Source organism: Clarias gariepinus, chromosome 2, assembly GCF_024256425.1.
Source record: "Clarias gariepinus isolate MV-2021 ecotype Netherlands chromosome 2, CGAR_prim_01v2, whole genome shotgun sequence".
Taxonomy (NCBI): domain Eukaryota; kingdom Metazoa; phylum Chordata; class Actinopteri; order Siluriformes; family Clariidae; genus Clarias; species Clarias gariepinus.
In genome coordinates, this window is record NC_071101.1 from 19,978,246 (window position 1) to 20,001,008 (window position 22,763).

Here is a 22,763-nt window from a genome sequence, read left to right on the forward strand (position 1 = left end):
CATAAAACATTTGAAAATACTAATCTATTATAATAAAGTAATTAACTATTTATACTGTCAAGCAGTGAAATTAAAAGAACGTGGTTGGTTTTTCTTTGAAACATAATTTCAAACAACCAAACACACAAATAAGGCAGAACATAAAGTAAAATATCTTAAAAGTAGATTTCATTTATCACATAAAAACTGCATTACTGGTAAGTATGTTTAAAACAACGCCTATTTTTTCTGTATATAGTTGACTGTTTTCTGTTTAACTGCCGTTTAGTTATACACACATTGACAAACCTTGGTAACCCACATTTTATCCAGAGCGACTAACATTTTTATCTCATTTTACATCTGAGCAGATCAGGGTTAAGTGTTATTGATAAAAATAATAAAGTTGAAATATTGTATGTGGTGCAAATATGCCCCTCCCACAACAACTCCTCTCAGTTCTTTATTTCTGTATTGGCAGAGGTATTATCAAAAAAATTAAAATATAATTAATTTTACCTACGATGCACTGGTACTGTATGCTACCTAACACATTTACACATGTTTACGCCTTACAGCTATTTATCTCAGCTCCCTATAGAGTACTGCAGAAAGTGTAAGGGACCATGTTGTCAAAAAAAAAAAAAAAAATAATCTAAAAGATCAGGCTCCGAGCTTTTGGAACAAAATGGCCCTTGGAGTCATAATTACTCAAGCTCAGTTGCATTGAGTGAGATACTGCCACAGGAAATGGCAACATAGCTCACACCAAACACAGAAAGCGTCTTCCACATCACATTCTGGGCAAGGCTTGAATCCATTTTCAAGCACATTTATCACAGTGTTTCAACACAACAGACAGACAAACCAGTGTCAGAGGAAATATACCTTTTATTGGCCATAGGAATGCTCTTGAGTTTGTGTGACTTATTACAGAAATACATTTTTTAAATGTAATTTCTAGGATTTACATTTTCATAGGATAACTATAATATTTTTCAGCTTTCCAAGCATTTAAGATGGCATTAGGTTATGAATACATAGTGTGTTTTATAAAATCACTTTGGGTAAAAAGTAATAAAGAATAGATTTTGCAAGAGTCTTCTGTTCCATATTTGTCTTCTAGAAGTTAGATCTTAGAAGAAAGTCCTGCCAAAAAAAAAAGACAGATAATAGATTAAAGGTCATATTAGGTATAAAAATGGAATCTTCACACTTTCACACATTTTCACACTTTTACACATTTTAAGGGAAAAGTAAAGAAAATGAAGACTTTTCAGGTGCTGAAGAAAGAACACTTCAACTGCGAAGCATGTTGCTAGATAAAACAAACCCTCAAATACCATGGGATTTCAGCAGATTTTTCTAGGAACTATTCTTTTACATTTGTAAATCTACATCCCTTTGACATTCTTGCGGTAAAGGCAGGAAATAGCAACATGCTGCATCAAGGGTCTGAGATCAAACCATCAACACCAACATTTCTGTATGAGTCATGACATGTAACAGTCCCTTTGAACAACATCAATCAGAAGCACTGCTAAAGGCTCTGCCTGGGAAACAGAACCATTCAGTCCCATCATTTAATCTGTAGCATAAATTAAATGATGTAAGTGGCTCTTTTAAATCATGCACATACAACTTACAATACACATCACTGACTAAAAGCTTCATGAATAATTTCAGACCACGAAATCCTGAGCTGAAAATTAGTCAGACAGTACACGTGGCATTCTTGACTGTCCAAGAGACCGACACATGTACATGATGCATACTCTCACTCTAGTTTAAATGGTGGTGAAAGGGGTTACCCAGGAGTGTGTAGCTGATCAGGGTGTGGTGTGAGGTGTTTTCATCTGTAGCACATACCCCTGCCTGTACACAGAGGCACTGCCCTGGAAAACCTTTCTGTTTGCAGTAGAACTGACTGATGCTGCTTTAGGGCTGAACACGTTGCACAGGGGACAAGCACACATTCAGCACAAACATGCCAACATTACAGGCACCTCGCTTAACATCACACAGTAAACACAGCCATGAACGCTTGTTCCTGATGCACATTCAGATTTATCAACAAACAAGACTGTGACTGTGACTGAAAAGTTATGTGTTGGCGACATGGAAGTCACTGCAAACAGGAAAAATTGGATCAACTAATAGAATATAAAACCTAAATTAGCTAAAAGAAGATTGAAAAGGTTTTCATCAATCTTCATTAAGCCAATTTAAATGCTTTTGATCTCATATAGAAATCATTTGTAGGGGGTTGAGAAAAATTAATCACAAAGACAGTGTACATACACTTCATCTTCATATTCCTTCGGTGGAGAAACTGCTATGACAAGGTCAATCCAGTCCTGGGATACACACACACACACACACACACACACACACACACACACACACACACACACACACGCGCGCGCAAACACGCACACATGCACACACAAAATAAACATTTTAAATAAATACATAAACATGATTTGTTATAACATCCATATATCTAAAACAATAATTATATCTATTTTAAAAAAATTATGGTATGGTTTTATGTTTAATGTTTGAATTAGAAATGAAAATTAAGATTATGAAAATCGTTAAGAGTAAACTAACAAGCTTATTGATTTTCCCTTCCCTCAAGCTACTGAAATCAATTCCAATTATAGTAAACAAAATAAAACAACAGATATTTGCATAAATTCAATAAACACATGATCGCTTGCTTTCATCTGAATTTACAGAGGAATCGCGTTTCAGAAAAAAACATATATTTAATATCTTAATTCTTAACCGGACTGAACACCTATGGAGGATCAAAAATATAGTAAAAATGACTCATCCCCATCATTGTAGTGTACATATGTGTAAGCTTTAATCAATAGAGTACTAAGTAAAGGTATTTAGGGACCCCCCATTGCTTTATATTTCCTTTCCAAAGATCCAGACCATCTTGTATTCTCAAGGTAACTAAAATATGCTTGTGGGTAATATCGTCGGGTTTAAAACCTCTCACCCCTCCACTGTTCCAGGCACGAGCTAGAGAGTTCTGTCCTTCAGTCAGGGTCACATCTGTCAGGATTTTTCCATTTACTGCCATAATCTCATCACCGGCTACCACTCCACCTAAAAGGGCCATTTATAAAAAAAGAGCAATTAGTGACAGTAATGACTAGAGTACATTCGTTTACCATGATCTGATAATCAGCATGTGGACATGAAGCCGTGGGGATTACTGCAGTACGATATTTTAAGTAATCTCACCATGCTTATCAGCTGAACCTCCTTCATAAATATTTGAAACCACGAGTTTTCCCAGTGGAGAGTCTATCCCCCCTTCCACAGAGAGGTCCAGTGGGCCCTCCTGCACAACAAATATGACACACACAAACCCACAAAAATGTTTTCAATTATATATATATATATATATATATATATATATATATTATCAATGTTTTGAATTATGTTAAAAGAATTCATATTCTTATATATATATATATATATATATACATATACACACACACAATATTTATAATATTTAACTAGTAGTTCAAATAATAAAACATAAATCGTATATTCCACTCCAAAGTCCTATTATTATGCAGGCAACAATCCAAGCTATGTTTATTCTCCTGTCTACTGATATCTATCATGAATATATAATAGTTTTTAAAAATCTATATAGATAAGGATTTAAGGTCACCTTCTTAATTCTGAGCAGCCGTACATCTTTTCCTTCAATCTGCTCCGGGGTAAACTGTAATGTGAACACACAAATGGTGTTGACAAGGCATGCAAAAAGTCACGGCAACAAAATAATGCAATATTGGCTAAGTGGCACAAGTTCAGTATTTATTTCAGTATGCAGAACATGTAAGCTGTATACTACCATCGAATAGGGATCAAAGTCGTCCACATATTTCTGGAAGCCCTGTTTAAATAAATAAGAGGAGACATGGCTTAGGTCTCTGTGATTGCCTTATGAGAAAAAACTAAGTAAAACACAACATAATAGACAGCACATAACTAAGTGTGTATTGATTTGAGAGTGTACATGTCATTAACACTACAAGTCTGTCTCTCACTTAATCAGGAATCCTCACCTGCTTGAGCCACACAAATAATCAGGCCAGCATTTAAACATTGTTCACGCTTTCAAATCAATTTCCTAGTTTGTGCATGGACTGTAGCCTATAGAATTAGTTAATTCAATGTAAGTAAGAAGCACCAGTGACAACCCCTTATCTTTCTATTTTAAAAAAAAAGCATTTGTTTTTATTAAGTGTAAACAATTATGCAAAAAAATAATAATAATTTATCATGAACATCTACTTTATGTCTCCATTCTCCATGTATATGACAAAAATTTAAAACGACTTAAAGAATCATTTGGTTGGATCACCGGAAGCTTTGTGCTGGTGTACAGAATACAAATAGACAAAGGCAGTCACAAATGTTCACAAACAAAGAATGAATACTGCAGTCTGCAAGATTTACATGTTGTCATAGTGAAGGAGTGTACGTGTTTTTCTACACCCACACACACTCACACAAACACACAGCTCCAAAAAAGAAGATGAAGAAACCAGGAAATGCCACACGATCATTTTTGTATGAACACAAAAAAGTAGCACAATTTTTTTTTTTAAGAAATACAAATAGATAGATTGAAATATCTTCAGGTAAGGCATGTTGTAGTAGTGATGCTCTTTGTATTTGTCTTTGCTCTGTAATATAGAAATAAAATGGTAGAGATGTGGAAAAAATCGTTTGTTGCACATCGTAACTCTGTTGTGTGGCAATTCATGTATCACGACATTCATACCAAAAATGATTAATTTAAAATACATTTTCAGACAGTAAAGTGTCCGAAATAGTAGGTATACTAGTAGGTTTGTTCAAAATTGCTAAAGAATCAGGATGTTTATAAAAACATAATATTTATAGAATTACAGTCCAAATTGAATCAGCACCTAGGTATTATGATAATATCATATCCGGTGATCCCTGGTCATTTCCATCCCTATAAAATAGACTATAGAATCTCAATGTCCCCATAATGTAGAAAAAAGACACTTGGCTCTATGGTCAGCATGTGTTTACAGGGGTCAAAAAGATAATAGTTAACAATATTAAGGTTTTTTTTTAAAGGCCTGATTCAAGACACAGTGTGAGAGATGTAATTTATCAGTTGCCCAATAGCTCTGTGTGCTAAGACAACACAGAGTCTTCACTGTGTAAATGCCACAGCTTTTGATCACTTGGGAGGACCTTACCAATCCTAGCAACAGTGTGTAAGCTCAGCTGTGGCTAGGTAAGGGGAAAAAAACTGAAATAGGAACAAAGAAAGAAGTAAGGAAAAAAAAAAGAAACAGACATACAGGAAACAGCCAAAGCACTGCTGGTATATAAGGTCTTGGACCAGATTTGCAGAAAAATGTTAAATCCCAGGATGCATAAAGTGAATTGCCTGTACTGTGCTTATTCTATTAAATTAAATTATAATGTGCTTTCAATATACCATGTTACAAAACAGATCTAGATACCCAATGCGGGATCCAGAGGATACACTGAGAAAAGAAAAGAGGGAACTGGGATCAAAAGCTAGAACAAGCAAGTGTGATTAATTAAAAGAGATTAAAAGATAAGTAAAAGAGAAATAATATATATAAATACAAAAATATATAAGAAGAAAAAAAATCTTCTTATAATTTACTATGTACACGTCCCCCAAATACCAAACAGCAGCAGAGCAGTAGGAAGCACTCAGAAGAAAGAAGCAAGCACCAGTCACTGTTTTTTGATTACTTGTTTCTTCTTTGACTTAAATGATGTGTTGTACACCACCATCCTCTTAAGCATCTGTGGGGACTACAAGGTACAACCAGAGGCAAACAGTTAAAAACACACAAACATATTTCTCTTTCATACACATTTACATACACATGCACATACAGTTTGCCTCAGAGCATACAGGACGCAAAGTACTTTAGTATCATTAAGCAAGGAAAATACAATCCCTGGCAAAAATTATAGAATAACTACACATGCAGAATGTTTTTTTTTTTGTAGTGAATAAACAAATCACAAATATGACCCGTATAATTGAATGTTCTGGCTGTCTAAATATACCCTAACGAAAATTATACCATGTTTTTTATAACATACAATAATAGCATAAAATAAGGCATATTTTTTTCCAGATTAAGCAGATGAGAGTGATTATGGAATAAATATGGAATCCCCTTGTAATTTGCTTTTCTGGAACAAACACCAACAATTAAAAAAATGCTAATTAACTTAAACTAACTTTTTAACATGGCCCCAACAAGAAAGTTGTTATTTGAATATCGGGAAATGATTATTAAACTTATTATAAAAGGAAACCCACATTGAGTCTGGCAAAAGATCAGGAGATAAAACTGCAAAACTGCAAATGCAGGATGCCTTGAAAAAATATCAACAAAATACAAATGAAAAGTGAATGGGCAGAAACATGATCCAATGTTTGACACTAGTGTAAGAAATCAGCTGAACAAAATGGGATTTATGTATAGAAAAGCCAAATGAAAACCAGCACTTACACCTAATTTGAAGGAAACAAGTTTAAAGTTGGCAAAAGAGAAACAATCATGGATTTTACATGACTTAATGAAAATGACATTCAGTATTGAATCATAAATCTAGACTGGTCGAGATGATGAGGCCAGAACTTTTTCTTTAGTGCCATTCTAATGAAACATTAAAAGATCCAATCAAACTTTGCCACTTATTTAATATACGAGATTGCTTGTCAGATTAAGGATAAAGGCTGATGGCAATAAAGATGGCAACATTCAACACACTGGTATATGTTACAATTTGGGGTACTTCCTCATTCCATCAGTAGAAACTAGGTTTGTTGAAGAAGTCATTTTTCACGATGATAACACGTTTCCACAGAGCAAAGATTGTTAAAGCTTTTCTTTTAGGAAAGATCTCAATCAGGATGAAAAGTTATGGTGGAAATGTTCTATGACAAGGCTCCATTCCTGCAAAGCTGATATGCAAAGCCATTCCCGCAAAGCACTTGATATGTCAAGTGGTATTTGAAAAATTTGGAATCAGTTTGCTTAATATAAAAGCCTTATGAACATGGCCCAAGGACGAACAACAAAGTACTTTTCATGATTTCAAATCTTTGCCAGGGGTTGATTTTTTTTTTTTTTAAAAAAGGATATTACAAAGAGGCTTTTTTTTAACTTTTTGTTTACTTTCTAATTACTCCAAGTTGCTAACTTCAGTATTACTTGTCTTGATCTCATGCCTGTTCTGTCTATTTCCAAAACCTTTTATGAAACCAGTCAAGTATATTGGCAGCTCAGAAAGCATAAAAAAGCAGTGGATGTTAACCGATGCAAACTGCAAAACAATAATGTGTCAGATTAGTTCTATCTCTATATGTACATTTCAAGCAAAAACAAGGGGAGGCACACATGAGGTGAATTAAACTGTTTTTCTGTCTGTTTGTAGTAAACTAATCATATGTGACAGCTGTAAACCCTAGGGTAGTGCAGAGGCAGGACAAATTAAGTAGTGTTTTCTTTGATTTAATAAAAGTAGGCTGGAAGGCTAAGTGTGGATTAGGTGGCTGGGTCGAAAGTCTATCAATCATATCCTTTTGTTTGTAGGCAAAGATTCATTAAGCGCACAACAGGTTCTGATCTCCTTCCCTCCCCATTCCACTTTCTCACTTCCCCCCAAGGAAGACATGCTTATTTTAAGATGCTGGCCTTATAAATCAATGCAGTCAAGGGGATGCACCACCTGCGGGTATACTTTCATCACTAGTGAACTGAAAACCAATCTCTACAATAATATCCATTTAACCGGAAAAAAAAAACCTTAGCCAATACCTTGATATTTTCATCAGCATGTGCACACATTCTCCTACTTACCGTGGGCTCGGGTCGTAATACGTGTTTGTATGAGGTCTTGGATTGGGGCAGCATGACTGGTTTTGACATGACTGGGTTCACCTGTCTTCTCTGATTAGGAGGACTGGGTGCTATTTGCTACAGATTGACCATGTAGAAGGGGGTTAGTAAAAATCACAGTTCAAAGTAATTTGACCTATGCAGTTCGCACTACACACACAAAATGAACATGGCTATGCAATGACATGCATGAAAAAAAAAAAAAAGCAAACATGTAGCAGACCTTCATTAAAAAAAAGAATAGCTGAAGCTTACCAGTGGACTGCTTGAGGTTGATATTCTGCTAACGTTAGAAGTGTGTCTCATAACCTAGACCATATTAGGAAAATGTCAAATCTAAATTTCAGCACTTAAATTAATACTAGATTCCAACCTCAGCACTTTATCTGTGCTCTTTCATACCTGTACTGTATATCCCTTATTTTAAAACAATTACTGTCATCCCATTCACACAAAAATAATCCACCTAATAAAAAACGCTCTACCATCAGCCAATGTGTATAGTGCAGCAGATGATCAAATTTAACACTGTACAATAAAATTACAACACAATATTTTAAATATACACATAAAATAAATAACCCACAACAAATAGCCTAGACATCTGTGTGTACTGAGTACCAGGGCGACTGATTTGACCACCTCTAGACAGAGCTTACTAAACACAGCACAATGTAAACTCCACATGCCACTTTTTTCTACCCTGACTTATGCCATCTTAACCTGCAACCTGTAAATTAAACACTCAAACTCGTGTATGATTACAATCCAGTCTAAAAAGATTACTCAATTTGCTCCTCTGAGCTTTGAGGTTTGATAAATCGAGCCAATGTTTTCTACCTGTGTGCTGCCACGATAGAAAGGTTCATTTGTTGTGTTTGGATGGTAGCTCCCTCGCTGCCTGTAGCCATTTTCCTCCCATTCGTTCCTATGCTCTGAGGGGCTGTGGGGTCGGTGGTAGCTTTGAGGGAAAGGGTAATCTAAATGTTGAGGTGGAGGAGGTGGAGGAGGAGGAGGTGGTGGTGGCGGGGGAGGTGGTGGAGGTGGAGGAGGAGGAGGGTGAGAGAAAGATTGAGTCCAGGAGGACTGAGTCTGAGCTCGAGGGGTGACATAGGGTGGCCGCCCATGACTGATCGAAGAGGGAGGCATTCTAGGAGAAGAAGGAGAAGGTAGGAGCTGTGGGGCTGGTTGTGAAGGTGGGGGAGGATAGGGGGAAATAAGAGAAGGCCTTGGGGATGGAGAAGGCTGGACTGGTTTGGGATAGAAGTGGGGTGAAGGTGGAGGAAGAGGTAAAGGTAAAGGTGCTGGAAACTGATTTGAAGTAGGTGGAGTTGGGGCCAGTTTTTTCAAAGGCTGTCGTAAACTCTGGTCAACCTCATCCAAGTTGATGTCATCTAGGTCAGTAGTGGAGAGCTGAAACCCTCCAGGAAACCTTTTCACTGTAGATACAGGAGTTCGTGATGGACTCATCTGCACAGAACAACTTATCTGGTTAAAAATCATAGCCTTGCCACCTTACAGAAAGCACTGCACCCCTAATTCAAATTACTCATGAGACTTTCATGCACAATTTTAAAGAAAAGCATATAGCCTCTCCAAGTCTTTATCCATGTCTGTGCCTTTACCTCAGGAGACTCATTCTCCACAGAGGAAATCTGCTCCAGTCTAGTCTGGCAGAGCCTCTCCACCCAGTACTGCACTTTCTCGGACTCCTCCAGATCCTCCCGCTCGGTCTCTGTTACCTGCCCACAACAGCACATGCTGATGTGCATAGACACCTCAGGGGCTTTAAACAGACCATTGCACTGACTTTCCTTTGTAAAACGAATGCTGTTCTAACTCGTTACAAATTCCACAACAGTCCTCACGGATAATTTACCAACAAAATAAAACTCTCATAATTACACTATAATGACACTTGAGTGAAGATGGTACCTCTTGCAAAAGTCGATTAATTTTCATCTGTTTCTCCCGCTCAAGTATCTCTTCCTTTTCCCTGGCCAATTTCAGCTCAAACTCCATCTCTTTCTTGTTCTTTTTTTCAGCTGGAAGTGTGTCTGTCTTGGACATCTTCTTCTTCTTCTTCTTTGTCTCTTTTCCTTTCTGAATTTATATGTGTGTATATATATATATATATATATATATATATATACACATATATTTATATATATATATATATATATATATATCACACATATATGTTATGCACACCACACCACACAAAATCCCATCCATACGCTGAGATTCAAATACTACAGATCTGGACTAACTTCAGACTAATTTCTGAACACATGTTTATCTGAAACCTTATTGACCGAATCATGAACACAAACACTATTCTACACACAGAGTACCTTTCTGAGTGTAGGCAACTTTCCTTCATAGCGGTAAAACCAGTTGCGAGCTATGGGGTCAGATTAAAAAGAGTTAAACAGGAATAAGCATATATTTCGAACATACAGCTTAAATGTACCAGCTTCCAAAATGATCCAACCAAACAAAATAAAGTATGCGTTCAGAGAGAATTTAAAGAAAGGGGTTGTCAAAGGAAAATTTTTACATGCAGAGATTGTGTTCCCTTAGAGAACAGTTCAGCTCCACTCACGTCTCCGCTCTCTATATCTTCGTCTTCATCAGTATCAGCTTCAGCAGCTACAGTATACAAGTCAGGAGTGCAAGCCACAGCAGACATAGCCAGACAGAGACAAAAGAAGGAGAAAAAAAGAAAGACTGCATGCATAAAAACTGAATGCACATCCAGTTATGTTACAGATGTGCAAAGTAAGTAGATGTGTGGATGACTTATGCTGTGAGCATATTATCATCAGTGAAGAACAGGGTGTTAGAATAAGATTTCACTCTCCACAATCATGCACTGTAACACAGGTGTCAGCATGCTGCAGTGTGTCGATGCTGTGATCGTACCTGAGCTCCTGGGTTTCGATGGAGGTGGAGAATGTGATAGAGGTGAAGGAGAATGAACAGGAGATGGACCTTTGGACTTCTCTTTGGAACCCCAGTCTTCCTCCCACTCTCTGTTTTGCTTTCTCTCTTCAGCCTCTATCCTAAAACGCATACGAATCCATAAAGCAACGGCTTGAATCAGCCTGTCTAATTAACCTTTATACTTTGCAGCATACTTTTCCATCTCCTTTCTGTATCTCTCCTCTTCTTCTGCAGCCTTCTGGGAAATCTCCATCTTTCTCCTGGAATTGAAAAAATAAAAAATAAAAACAACACAAATGATCACCAACCAAGAGTCTGTCAAAAAGAGGCATGTGCAAATGATATGCCTACGTCAGCGTTCTAAAGCCACAGATGGGTGCTGAATTATTTATACTGCCATTTATCATCTATGAAATATGAAATCCTGTGATTATTATGAAGAATTAAATAGCTCAATTGTCTACATGTATTAAAATCTTCTATCCTATTAGAAACAATTAAATACACAAATCCCACATTTTGTCATATAAGGCAAAGTTCTGAGATCAGTTTGTGATAGAGTAGGCTGTAATGGTGTGGGCTGTGTAGGTAATATGCCATGTTTAAGCTTTCTGACTGACATGCGCTCTTTCTCTTGCTGCTCTTTGATGATTTTGTTGGTCTCCATTGCCACTCTTTTCTGTTGCATGAGCTCCTGGCGCTCGATCTCTCGCCGAGCTTCTACTGCCAGTTTTTCCTCATCTGTCATGAACAACTCCCTGCCCTGAAATAAATCAAATCATAAATATCACAAATTAACAGAACTTGCATTCCATGTCATATTAATAAGAAATCCATAATTGAAGAAGTGAAGAAAGCCAGTGGATTTCAAAGTTCTAGAATGCAATGCAGATAGACTATATGATGCATATATACAGTTTCAGCTGAGATCCAGAACCACTATTTAGTTATGGTAAGATTTAGCGATTTAGCTTTAACTGTATTAGCATGAATAAACTGTATTCATGCTAATACAGCTACATACAGCTGCACTGCTCTCTATAGATAGAGTGTTCAATCTCACTGGTAGCACATGGCATTGTAGATAAGTTAACAGGAGAACCAGCTTCAACTCCAATGTTGTATCATACAAACAACCAGAAGCTTGATTTGTAAACAATGAATGTATTCGCACAGTGTATTACAATAACAAGTAAAATATAAAAACTTCAGAACATCAACCATCTCAAACAGAAGAAAGGCCATGATCAATCACACCAATAAACCGGTGTTCTACTGGTCTTATAACCTTATTAAACCACTCCATTTATCATTCCCAACAGAAAATGAACAAAAACTCTGATTAGATTTTATGGTCACATTGTTTCCAGATTAAAGTCACCAGTGTGCCAGACAAATCCTGACATCTTGGAGTAAGAAAGCCCCTTATCAGACACTTTAATTTCCTGTCCTTGAGACAAGTCTTTGGGGATGACTGTGCGGAATGGATCCCTCTGTGAGTTACAGATTTGCTCTGCGCTAATGAGCACTGCGGAGAATTGCATGAGCCAGATGCGAATAAGGTGGATAGAATTACACGAAACTTACAGCTCCGGTGAGGACTGTGATAGTTAGACTCCTGCTGCTCTTCAGCACTCGAACAGCCTATAAATACAACATAGTATTTTCTGATCATATCTCCACTTCCAATCTTTGTATTGGTTTTGCACTTGTATGATTTACAAGTGAAAACATCAATAGTTCAGTATGAAAAAAAAGCAACCGTGTTGATAAGCCTTACCTCTTTGTGGTCCACGTTAGTAAACTCCACCCCATTGACCTCAACAATCTGGTCACCGACCTACATCCCCCAAAACCAATAAAAATGTCAGTGTCTCTTTGGTAAAATAATAAATCTGTAATGAATTGATGATGAGGTTTTTGTGCAACATTGAGATTAGATCACTAAATGAGATTATAATACCTGCAGGCCCACTTCTGCAGACAAAGAGCCAGGCTTTACATTGCTGATGTAGATCCCAGGCTTTTGAGTTGGTCCACTTGAGATACTGCAGCAAACACAGATAATGAATTTTAGTAGTCGTTTGGCTTTATATTGACCATATTGGTTACAAAAAAGGCCTTATGAATCATATGAATGATTCATATGAACACCTTTGTAATGGTTTAGGTTTTTCCTACTGCAACAAATATACAGAAACTCATTCATCATCTCATCACGTTGTCTATACCGCTTTATCCTGTATTCAGGGTTGCGGAGGCCTGGAGCCTATACCAGGAAACTTAGGGCACAAGGCAGGAGAGGGACAGGGTACCAATCCATCTCAGAGCACACACACTCACACACACACACAAACCACGGGCAATTTGGGAACACCAATTGACCTAATCTGCATGTCTTTGGACTGTGGGAGAAAAAAACTGAGCACCTGGAGGAAACCACCAAGCATGGGGAGAACATGCAAACTCCATGCACACAGAGGCGGGAATGGAAACAGGCCAGGGATCGAATCTGGACCCTAAAGGTGCAGGCTAACCATTAAGCCACCGTCCCACCCCAAATTTACAGACACATTCCAGTGTATTTCTATTGATCTACACAATAAAATTCCCAGTGTTGATTTTACACTTTTAGAGGTTATATGAGTTCAACTAGAACTATATACACACTTTATACACACTTTAGAAAATACATGTATCAACATTCGTAAATTAAGGGCATAATTTCCACAAAACAAATTATTTGAACAAAAATAAAAAATGTTCAATAATTGTATGTTTATATTAACTTCAATAAGTTAAATTATAAATTAATAATAGATCTGGATTTGGTTGCCTTTTTATAATATTTTAGAATTATTCAAGAGTCAAAAACACATAAATTAAATACTATACTCAGCTTTACCTGATGCCCATGCCTTTGGTGCCAACCAGGCTAAGGAAGACTTTTTTCTCCTTGATCTCTTTCCCTCCAATGGAGGCCAGACCAGCAACACTGCTCTTTTTCTCCTGGGAGACAACAATAATCGCTGTGAAACTCCATAATAAGGATTAATGGAATTATAACAGTTTTGGTACTTACTCCTGATTCAGAAACAAACTGATCCACAAACTGCCATTTTAGTGGTTCGTCAGGGGAACTGATAGAGACAGTAGGTATTATTAATCATAATGCTTATTTTTGTAATTATATTAAGTATCCTCAAACAGGTGCACAATTGTAGCTTTACTTCTGTTCTCCAGCACAGAATACCTACACTATATAAACAAAGGTTTGTGGACACTTGACCATTACATCCACATCTGGAAAATCTTTCCACTTTTTTTTCCCACTTTTGGGGTGTTGTTGTGTGGATTAGCCCAGGTGCCCACAAAGATAAAAATGCAAACTTTCAGTTTTAATTTGAGCTTTTTTCAGCTTTATGGAGTAAATTACTGAAGACAAGACTGAAGGCAGAAAGACCCGCAATCAAACAACAGCTGAAGGCAGCTGCAATAAGGTCTGGCAAGGAATCTTAAGGGGAAAAACTCAGCATTCGGTCATGACCATTGGTTCCGGACTTTAGACAGTTATTAAGTGCAAAGGGTTTACATCCAAGTATTAAATGCAATCAATATGCTTGTAATTGTTAGTTTGTTCCATTATTTATGAGTCACCAAAATAGGTGCGTGTACAGTATATGTATATATGTGAATGGTAATGCCACACATTAGTCAAAATCTGACTTTACTCACATCTGGAGGATTTAATTTTAAATCAGTAGTGTCCAGCGGCAAAATGGCTAAAAATCTTATCTTTGTTCCAAAATGCACAGACCTGACTACACATTTCAAACAAAATTTTCATTAAAAAAAAAATTTCATATGGGATTGATCATAAAGCAATACAATTATTTTTGTTCAAGGACCTCTATAATTATATAAAAAGAGAAAGGCATGACCAAAAATGGATCCAAATTAAACCTCCTCATTTGTCAAAAAAAAAAAGGACAGATGGGAATTTCTGGCTGCTAGTGAAACTGAGGTCCTCCTCGGCAGATGTGATTGCTAAAACAGTACGAAATATTTTTTTAAAGCTAGAGAAAATGATGATTCTAGACTTGTCATCAGATATAGAACACACTGGTGCAGCATTTCACTTACTAATGACGCAAATTTTAGCAAAAAATGCCGAAATATAAAAACAAAGGATGCTAAGAGGGTTCACCCAGTATAAATCTGGATGATACTAAATAAAGTTGACATGAAACAATTTAACCTCATACCCACTACAGTAACTATTCAAGGTGCTGGAGCATAGAGTCAAAACAACAAACGGTATGGCAATATACAGATGCCAGCATTATGTAAAATTACCTCTTTACTGGAATCATTCCCACATCTATAAATGAAACCAAGTAAATTAATAAGCAATCATCCACAGTATAAACAGTATAATCAAACAGATCCAAATGCTAAGTTGTTAACTAAGTTGGTAACTAAATATTAATTTATCTGTTTTTAATGAATTAAGATCCTGACTCACGTCTGACTTTAAGTGATACGGTTTTTTTAGTCTTGATAAGGCTGATAACCTCTTCATGGATGCAGGAGGAAATTGAATAGCCATTGATGCGCACAATCTCATCTCCCACCTGCCAAAACAGCATAATCATTACCATGGTGGAGTTTCTTCTTCCTGCTTGGTCATAAAAGTTGTTAACATTTGAATATAAAAACAAGCTATCAGCCATCCTCAATTTGCCTTAAAAGTTATTTCCTGAATTTGTGTCAATTATATTAATTCTTACATAATCGTAAGCTTATTTCAGATTAAGTCTTAAAATCACATTAATGGTTTTTATACACTGCTAGAAATAATGATTATTCTCCTGATATTTTTTAAACCCTTTTCTAAAAGTGTATAGATGTCTCCTACTGTAGAGTACATTTTTTCATATGTTAAAAAAGTTTGTTTTACTGCAAAAAGCAAGAATTTAATCTGAAAAGGAAAGGTTAATACACTGAATGTCCAAGAACAAAATGAATTTATTGCATGGTTTTCTACTCCCCCTAGTGGTGTGTGGATGCTCTAACATCAATAGAATGTAGCTTTGCATTTTGTCTTTGTTCTTGCTCTTTCTCTCTCTCTCTTACCTGCAGACCCACATTTCCAGCCTGTCCATCCTTCACAATCTGTGAGATGAAAAGTCCACATCCAAACTCTATCCCCCCGCGTACACTCAGGCCCAAGCCTTCAGGGTGAGTGCGGTCCAAACGCACTTCCTTTAGCTTCCTGCATGCATACAGGGATGAGAATTTGACTGTGGCAATTGCACTTGCATTTCTGGTCAGCCAGACAGAAATCTGATGCACTATATTTCTAAATAATCAAGTTATTACATTTTAACAAAACTACTGCCGCATGTGCATCTACTAGAAGGGCTTTTCACTGTCAAATGTGACACACAGACACATTCATGCATGTATAACATGTGACTACAATATGTCACAATATTACTGTGTATATATATATATATATATATATATATATATATATATATATATATATTTTATTTATTTATTTATTTTTTTAAGCTGTGTGTAGAATCGTAATTTCCCTTTCCTGGACCTAAGATGCCCAAACATGTTCTATAAGTGCTCTACACAAATCTCAGACCTCAACCCAAGTGAGAAACTCTTGGGGTGAAGTGGAGGTCTTCTCGCCTGACATTAGTGCCTGAGGTCTCAAATTCTCTTGTGGCTGAATGCAATCAAATCACTATAGACATGCTGTGCTAAATCGAGGGAAAAGCATTCCTAGAAAAGTGGTTATTATAACAGCAAGGGGAAAATAAATTAAAATAATATACACATACACACACACACACATATTTATACTTCAGTAAATCTATCTAGAATGGCAACTACGCTAATTCTCTCCATCTGTTCTGTACTTTTCTACCCATCCCGAGGCATCTGGAGATTGTACCAGCTTCAGTAGACAAAGGCCAACCCTGAGAGGATCCTGAGGCATCCATAGAGGACCAGCTCCAGCTGAATTCTGCCTTATTATGGTTGGAGCTACACATCCTGCTCCTGTGCTCCCAGTGATCCAGACCCAGATCGGCCCTCTGCACCTACTGACTCATCCCTATGCTGAACTGGACTTCATGTTAATTTAAAGAATTTCTGTTATATTGTACTTTCAGCTGCATAGCACACATGATGTTATATCATCTCTATCTGTTATCACCCAAATGAGGATGGGTTTCCTGTTGAGTCTGGTTCCTCTCAAGGTCTCTTCCTATTGCCATCTCAGGGAGTTTTTCCTTGCCACTGTCGCCGTCACCCTTGGCTTGCTCATCAGAGAAATTTCATTCATTCATCTTATTATTATCTAGACACATTTTTCTCACACATACAAAATTTATTATTATTATTATTATTATTATTTTTATTTATTTTTTTTTTAATGAATTTCTTTCATTTTTGTAAAGCTGCTTTGAGATAACGACCATTGTTAAAAGCGCTATATAAATAAAATTGAATTGAAGTAAATATTCACATACATTTGTATTATTTTCAATGATTATGGCTTACAGGTCATGAAAATCTCAAAATATTAAAATATTTGATTTCTAGTTTGAGTCAATTATTATTCGTATGGTATTAATCAGTTTACGCATGTAGAAGTCTGCTGATTTGACAGTTTTCCAAAAGCTCATCATCGACACCCTCCTCAAGGAAGGTAAGCCACAGAAGATGCTGTATTTAAAATATATTTATGGAAAGTTGAATGGAAGTGTGAGAAGTAAGAAAGTAAGAAAAGCAACAGAGATTATCACCGGCTTCGAGAAGTTGAAAAAGCTTTACAATGAGTAGAGTAAGGCTCCAACTGTAGCATTCATAGTATCAAGCCACTCCTGAACCAGAGATAACATCGGAAGGCGCTTACCCAGGCTAATCAGAAAAAGGACTTTTGCTCAGTTCTCTTTTCAGATCAAAGTAAATTTTGCAGTTCCAGAGTCTGGAGGAAGGGCAAAGAGGCACTGAATTCAAGCTGCAACAGGGTAATAATTTCCATGCCATGCTGCACTAACCCAGTAAATCAGGGTAAATAAAAGGGCCTCAACCAAGGACTGAATGCATAAATTAATATAATTTTTTGGAATTTGAGAGCTGTAAGGTATAATCACCAAAATTTTTATATTTTATTTTACATATAAAATACAAAAGAATATGAACTTTTTCACAATATATAAAAATTTCAAGATACACTATACAGGTAGTCCCTGACTTACGAGTTCCATTCCGGGATCACGTTTGTAAGTTCGATTTGTTCTTAAATCTTAAGTGAGTCTTATATGCCTTTGACACAAATATACCATGTAAAGCATACTTGCAACTGTGGCATTCCTAATATCTTTCCTAATCTGCTAATCTTTTCTAATATTATTACTAAATCTGTCCCCTTTCCTCACACTACCATCATGTGGCCAAAAACAGCAATCGCACCCAAGGAAATTAACCTCATACAAATGTAAAAGTGAGGGGAATCCAATTACACACTGAAAATATTGTATATAATTGTAAATATTGTTATCTGGTGCACTGCAGTATCTATTTTTTGTACAATACATGTAAGCTACTTCCATGATTTAACGGAAAGGAGAACTGTGGTCCATTCATCACTTGAATATTCGTAAGTTGGGGACTACCTGTATTATAAAGTATATATATAGATATATATATATATATATGTATATATACACACACACATACATCTCTTAGAGCTTAGATTGCAAATTTGCATTCACTGGGACTGAGAGCTGGCAGGTTCTGTTATATTAGACCTGTGTGTCACGCTAGATTACACTCCTGGGGTTTATAACCAGCACTGTTCTGTCACGGTTCACTGAGCCTGAGAGAGAGCAATTACTTTACCCCAGTGCAAGGATAGGGCGAACCACCTTTCCCATTTATTCTTTCTTTCTTTTTTGCTTATTTTTGTTAGCATTTCCTTTTTCAATAATTATTTATTTATGCCATCTTCTCACCTGGATCTCTTTGGTGTAAGGTTGTCATACTCCACCTGGTGTTTGAGAGGTATAAGAGGCCGGATAGCATCAAAGAGGGGCAGGCGGTTAGGTTCATTAATCACTAGCTTCAAATCCCCTGCCAGGACAGGCAGATCCATGGACCTAATAACAAGCAAATGGATTCAAGAAATCTGAATCTAAACAGACTTAAGGAAAGCAGGGTAAGTTTCATAAAGCACTGCAGGTCAATTGAGTAAACTACAATGATGATATTTGCTATAATAAAAATGATAAGAGAAATCAACATTCTTAACAGGATCATATCCACATGTTAATGTGGATTATCTGCCACCCTGACTGCAACAATACTATATCTCAGAGTCTCAGATAGAGTTAAAAACAACAAACCTGTTGAGTCATGCTTTAATCATCAGCACTTTAATACAGCATATAGTAAGTCTTGTTAATTATAAATTTCACTGGGTACAGCTCTTAATTTTCTAATTTGATCATTAAAAAGAATGCTTTTTGGATTTAGTATTCTGCCCTGGTCTATGAAACTTTGATGACCAGCATTTCACTTGTGACTCAAATAACAGCAGCAAAGGGTCTTTTGTGAATGTCTGCATGTGACCGGGTGGAGATTGAAAACTATCAGATCTCCATCCAATAGGACAACCAACAGCCCCCGGTCCAAAAGAGCAACCACACAAAGATCAAGTGGAAAAATCTATTTAGTTCTTATTGTTCAGATAAAAAGAAACCCAATATATAATTCAGCTGCATGTGACAATGTTCTTTTCTTTACCTTTTTTGCTCTACAAACTTTCATGAAATATTAACCACATTTTAGCCACATAGCCACAAATTATTATTTTTGCATAAATTTGAATATTAACGCAAGAATACAAAGAAGTATAAGTGCAATAACTTATTATGTTTAGAGGTTTAAAGCTAGTGCTACAACTGGCACAAATAAACAATCAAGAAATAACAAAAGAATGAAATATCTTATCCCTCACCAAGGTTTTGGTGGCACTTTTAAATGCACAGTAAACTTGACACCAAAAAACCACAAACACTATCAAAAGATAGAAAACCACAAATACAACAAATCATAGACAGTAGATCAAGATGAAACTTACTTATGATACATGCGCAGGACATCATACAGGTAATCCTTTTCTGCTTCATTATCAATCAGCAACTCAACCTGTAAAAAAAACACATACAGTAAAATTAGAAGTTCCTGTACTAATCAGGCTCACCATGGGGACCATCATACTTACCTTGTGGTGACTGAATTGCTGTAGAAAGATTTTAAGAAAACGTTTGGGCCACTCAATGATTCCACACATCTTTCTCAGAAAGACACAACAGGAGAAAGGAAGGTTTACGCTGTGGATGTGGGAGGTATGTTTCGGTGACCTGGGGAACTGATGTGACACATGCTATTGTTCTTGGTCAGGTGGAAATAGTTGGGTGCTGATCTGCTCCACTAGACCTGCTCATGCCCCTGCCCTCCATGTCCTCACACTGAGCGGCTCATTTTACATGAATGAAAAGGCACATCACAGCAAATGTTTAAATAAGACATAATGTCGCAGATCTGAAACCCTTCAAGGCAAGTAATACCCATGATTTAATATTATTACTTTATCCAGTAAATATGCCAAATTATCGGTATTTTCCTTATTTTTTTATGGGTTAAATACGAGTACTTTTTTCACCTCTAAGGTCTGTTAATCTAACACGATATATTTTATTTATTTATGTTCTATCGTCTATATGACTAGTTGGTTAGTGTTCCACGGAGGGTGCTCCTTGTGTCTATCATCCTGGATAGGCTCTGGATTCATAATAACCCTGACCAGAAGTTAGTGAAAATGTATTAAATTAATTAATGGATTAATGAATAGTGTGATGTCTATTGGTCATTGACCCATGATGTATGAATAGGATTTCCAAAGCAAAATGTAAATGGGCTGTCCTGCTTTGTGCATGTCTGTTTTATAGTCTTTCACATCAAATATATCCTTTTTCTACATGTAGACAAACTTTACTTTGTTGTTTAAATATTACATATAGAATAAAATAGAGTAGAATGGAATAGAATGGAATTGAATGGAATAGAATAGAATAAATCCATTTACACTTGATAAGATAAGGTTTGGGTGGAAAGGACAGATGGTGTAATAAATATATATTATACAAGCCCCACGTGTCCCTTAGCCTGGACTTTGACACCATAAAGCAATAAAACTGAAATTCCGAGCATGAATCACTTTTGCGTTAATGACCTCAACGTCCTTCATAAAATACTGTAGAGGTACAACCGATGAAATCGGTGATGAATTCACAACAGCTGACAAGCAGGAGGCTTTGCGTGCGGACATTAAACTACGACAGGAGGCAAATTACTGCACGTCCCTGGCGGAGAGACAGAGAGGAACAGAGAAAAAGAAGCAATCCTGTCCGCCTGACTGGCCTTGTCTACCATCCCATCTATCCAGAAGGCTAATGAAGAAACCTTTATGTGATCCACCCCTCCCCTCTCTTTTACACACACACACATACACCAGATGGGAAATGACACATCATTGGACAAAGCTCACAATGGAAATCCTTTAGACTATCCCCTGTGCGTATGCTCCTGTTATGAAAAGTCTAATTAAATGTTTATACTTAATAGATTTTTATTTATTAGTCACCTTTAAATGGTTGTCTTGAAAAAAAAAAAAAAAAAAACAGGACCTTTATCATTTCTGGGACCTGCTTGCAGCCAGTAACTTAGCTTCGGGCTTTAAAAGAAAATGTGGCTTTATAAATGTTTAATGAACAGTTATAATCCAGATGAAACCAACAGGAGGAGCAAAATAAAAAGCAGAAGTTCTCCTCTGTTGGGAGTCTGTTATACACTTCAGGTAAAGTAAAGGTGTGTGCAGGTAGTTCTTAGTTTAAACACACCCTCACAGGTAAGCCATGGCAGACCAAATAAATGAACTATCTTGAATGTAAAGATATTAAAACACGCTTTCGTTGTGTACCTGTTTATCAGGTGCGCAGACAGTCTTCCGCCATTCTTAAAGCACACGCGCTCATTTCACCTCAACGGCTAAATACTCCTCAGCTCTGTGTGTGTGCGGGGAAAACTGAAAAGGAAAAAAAAAACCTTTATTCACTTACCTTATGGCGAAATTCTCGAGCTACTTTCCTCTCCATGATTAAAAAACCTCTGACCGGTTCCCGTGTGTCTGCGTGTGTGTGTGTATGTGTATGTGTTGGTTCTGAGGAAGGTATAGCGGCCAGAGGGCGCTTTCTCTCGCAGCTCCTGCTGAGTTTCACTTCATGCTGGAGAAGAATAGCACTAAGATTGGCATTACGGTTGCATTCGTCTTTTATTTAACCTTAAAGAAAGCCAAATGTATATTATGTTATATATGTCTATTATAATATAATGTATAATGTTTAATATTTGTGTTTGTTTAGCTACAACACTTTGTATAACTGGACTTAATCCCACTATATTTGTTATTGTTTCTGAAGTTTTATACATCTGTCGCGGATGATGTTTCACTGTAAACGAGCCTGGATGTAATAAGTGTGTATCTTTATTACAACAGTAACTGTAAAGGGACTAACGTTACTGAGTTCGTATAAATGTAATTTTTCCTCAGTAAATTACCTTAAAGATAAGATAAGATAAGATAAGATAAGATAAGATAAGATAAGATAAGATAGGTCTTTATTAATCCCGAAGGAAATTGTTTTCCAGTGGCTGCATACATAAAAAGATTCAAATACAATGGGCGGGGAAAACAGATATAAATAGAATAAAAAATAC

The 22,763-nt window shown here is 36.6% G+C and overlaps 1 protein-coding gene across 2 annotated transcripts; it reads right to left on the reverse strand.

Annotated features, from left to right (window-relative positions):
• Nucleotides 1–852: 852 nt before the first annotated feature.
• Nucleotides 853–22,198, reverse strand: ush1c (Usher syndrome 1C). 2 transcript variants are annotated; one of them, XM_053510711.1, is made up of 27 exons: nt 22,106–22,198; nt 20,065–20,132; nt 18,938–19,081; nt 16,035–16,173; nt 15,424–15,532; nt 15,255–15,279; nt 13,981–14,038; nt 13,804–13,907; nt 12,862–12,946; nt 12,679–12,738; nt 12,486–12,542; nt 11,519–11,661; nt 11,093–11,158; nt 10,884–11,017; nt 10,307–10,356; nt 9,888–10,055; nt 9,578–9,694; nt 8,793–9,422; nt 8,208–8,261; nt 7,914–8,030; nt 5,785–5,847; nt 3,866–3,907; nt 3,680–3,733; nt 3,241–3,340; nt 2,993–3,102; nt 2,281–2,336; nt 853–1,128 (listed from the first exon to the last, which is right to left on the reverse strand). In XM_053510711.1, the coding sequence occupies exons 1-27, from the start codon at nt 22,139–22,141 to the stop codon at nt 1,116–1,118; spliced, it is 2,802 nt and encodes a 933-aa protein (XP_053366686.1). In that variant the 5' UTR covers nt 22,142–22,198; the 3' UTR covers nt 853–1,115. The 2 variants fall into 2 exon arrangements, with proteins under 2 accessions (XP_053366686.1, XP_053366685.1); XM_053510710.1 differs by lacking the exons at nt 5,785–5,847; nt 7,914–8,030; nt 8,208–8,261; ... (2 more) ...; nt 9,888–10,055; nt 10,307–10,356 and adding an exon at nt 10,558–10,604 and having other exon boundaries at nt 10,878–11,017.
• Nucleotides 22,199–22,763: the final 565 nt, after the last annotated feature.

Excerpts from the sequence above, each read along its gene's own strand:
- ush1c (XM_053510711.1), bottom strand. The coding sequence starts at position 22,141 with ATGGAGAGGAAAGTAGCTCGAGAATTTCGCCATAAG. Across the intron at positions 15,280-15,423 it reads CGTATCACTTAAAGTCAGAC|ATGTGGGAATGATTCCAGTA; the intron begins GTGAGTCAGGAT and ends TTTCATTTATAG. Across the intron at positions 10,056-10,306 it reads AGTTGCCTACACTCAGAAAG|AAAGGAAAAGAGACAAAGAA; the intron begins GTACTCTGTGTG and ends ATATAAATTCAG.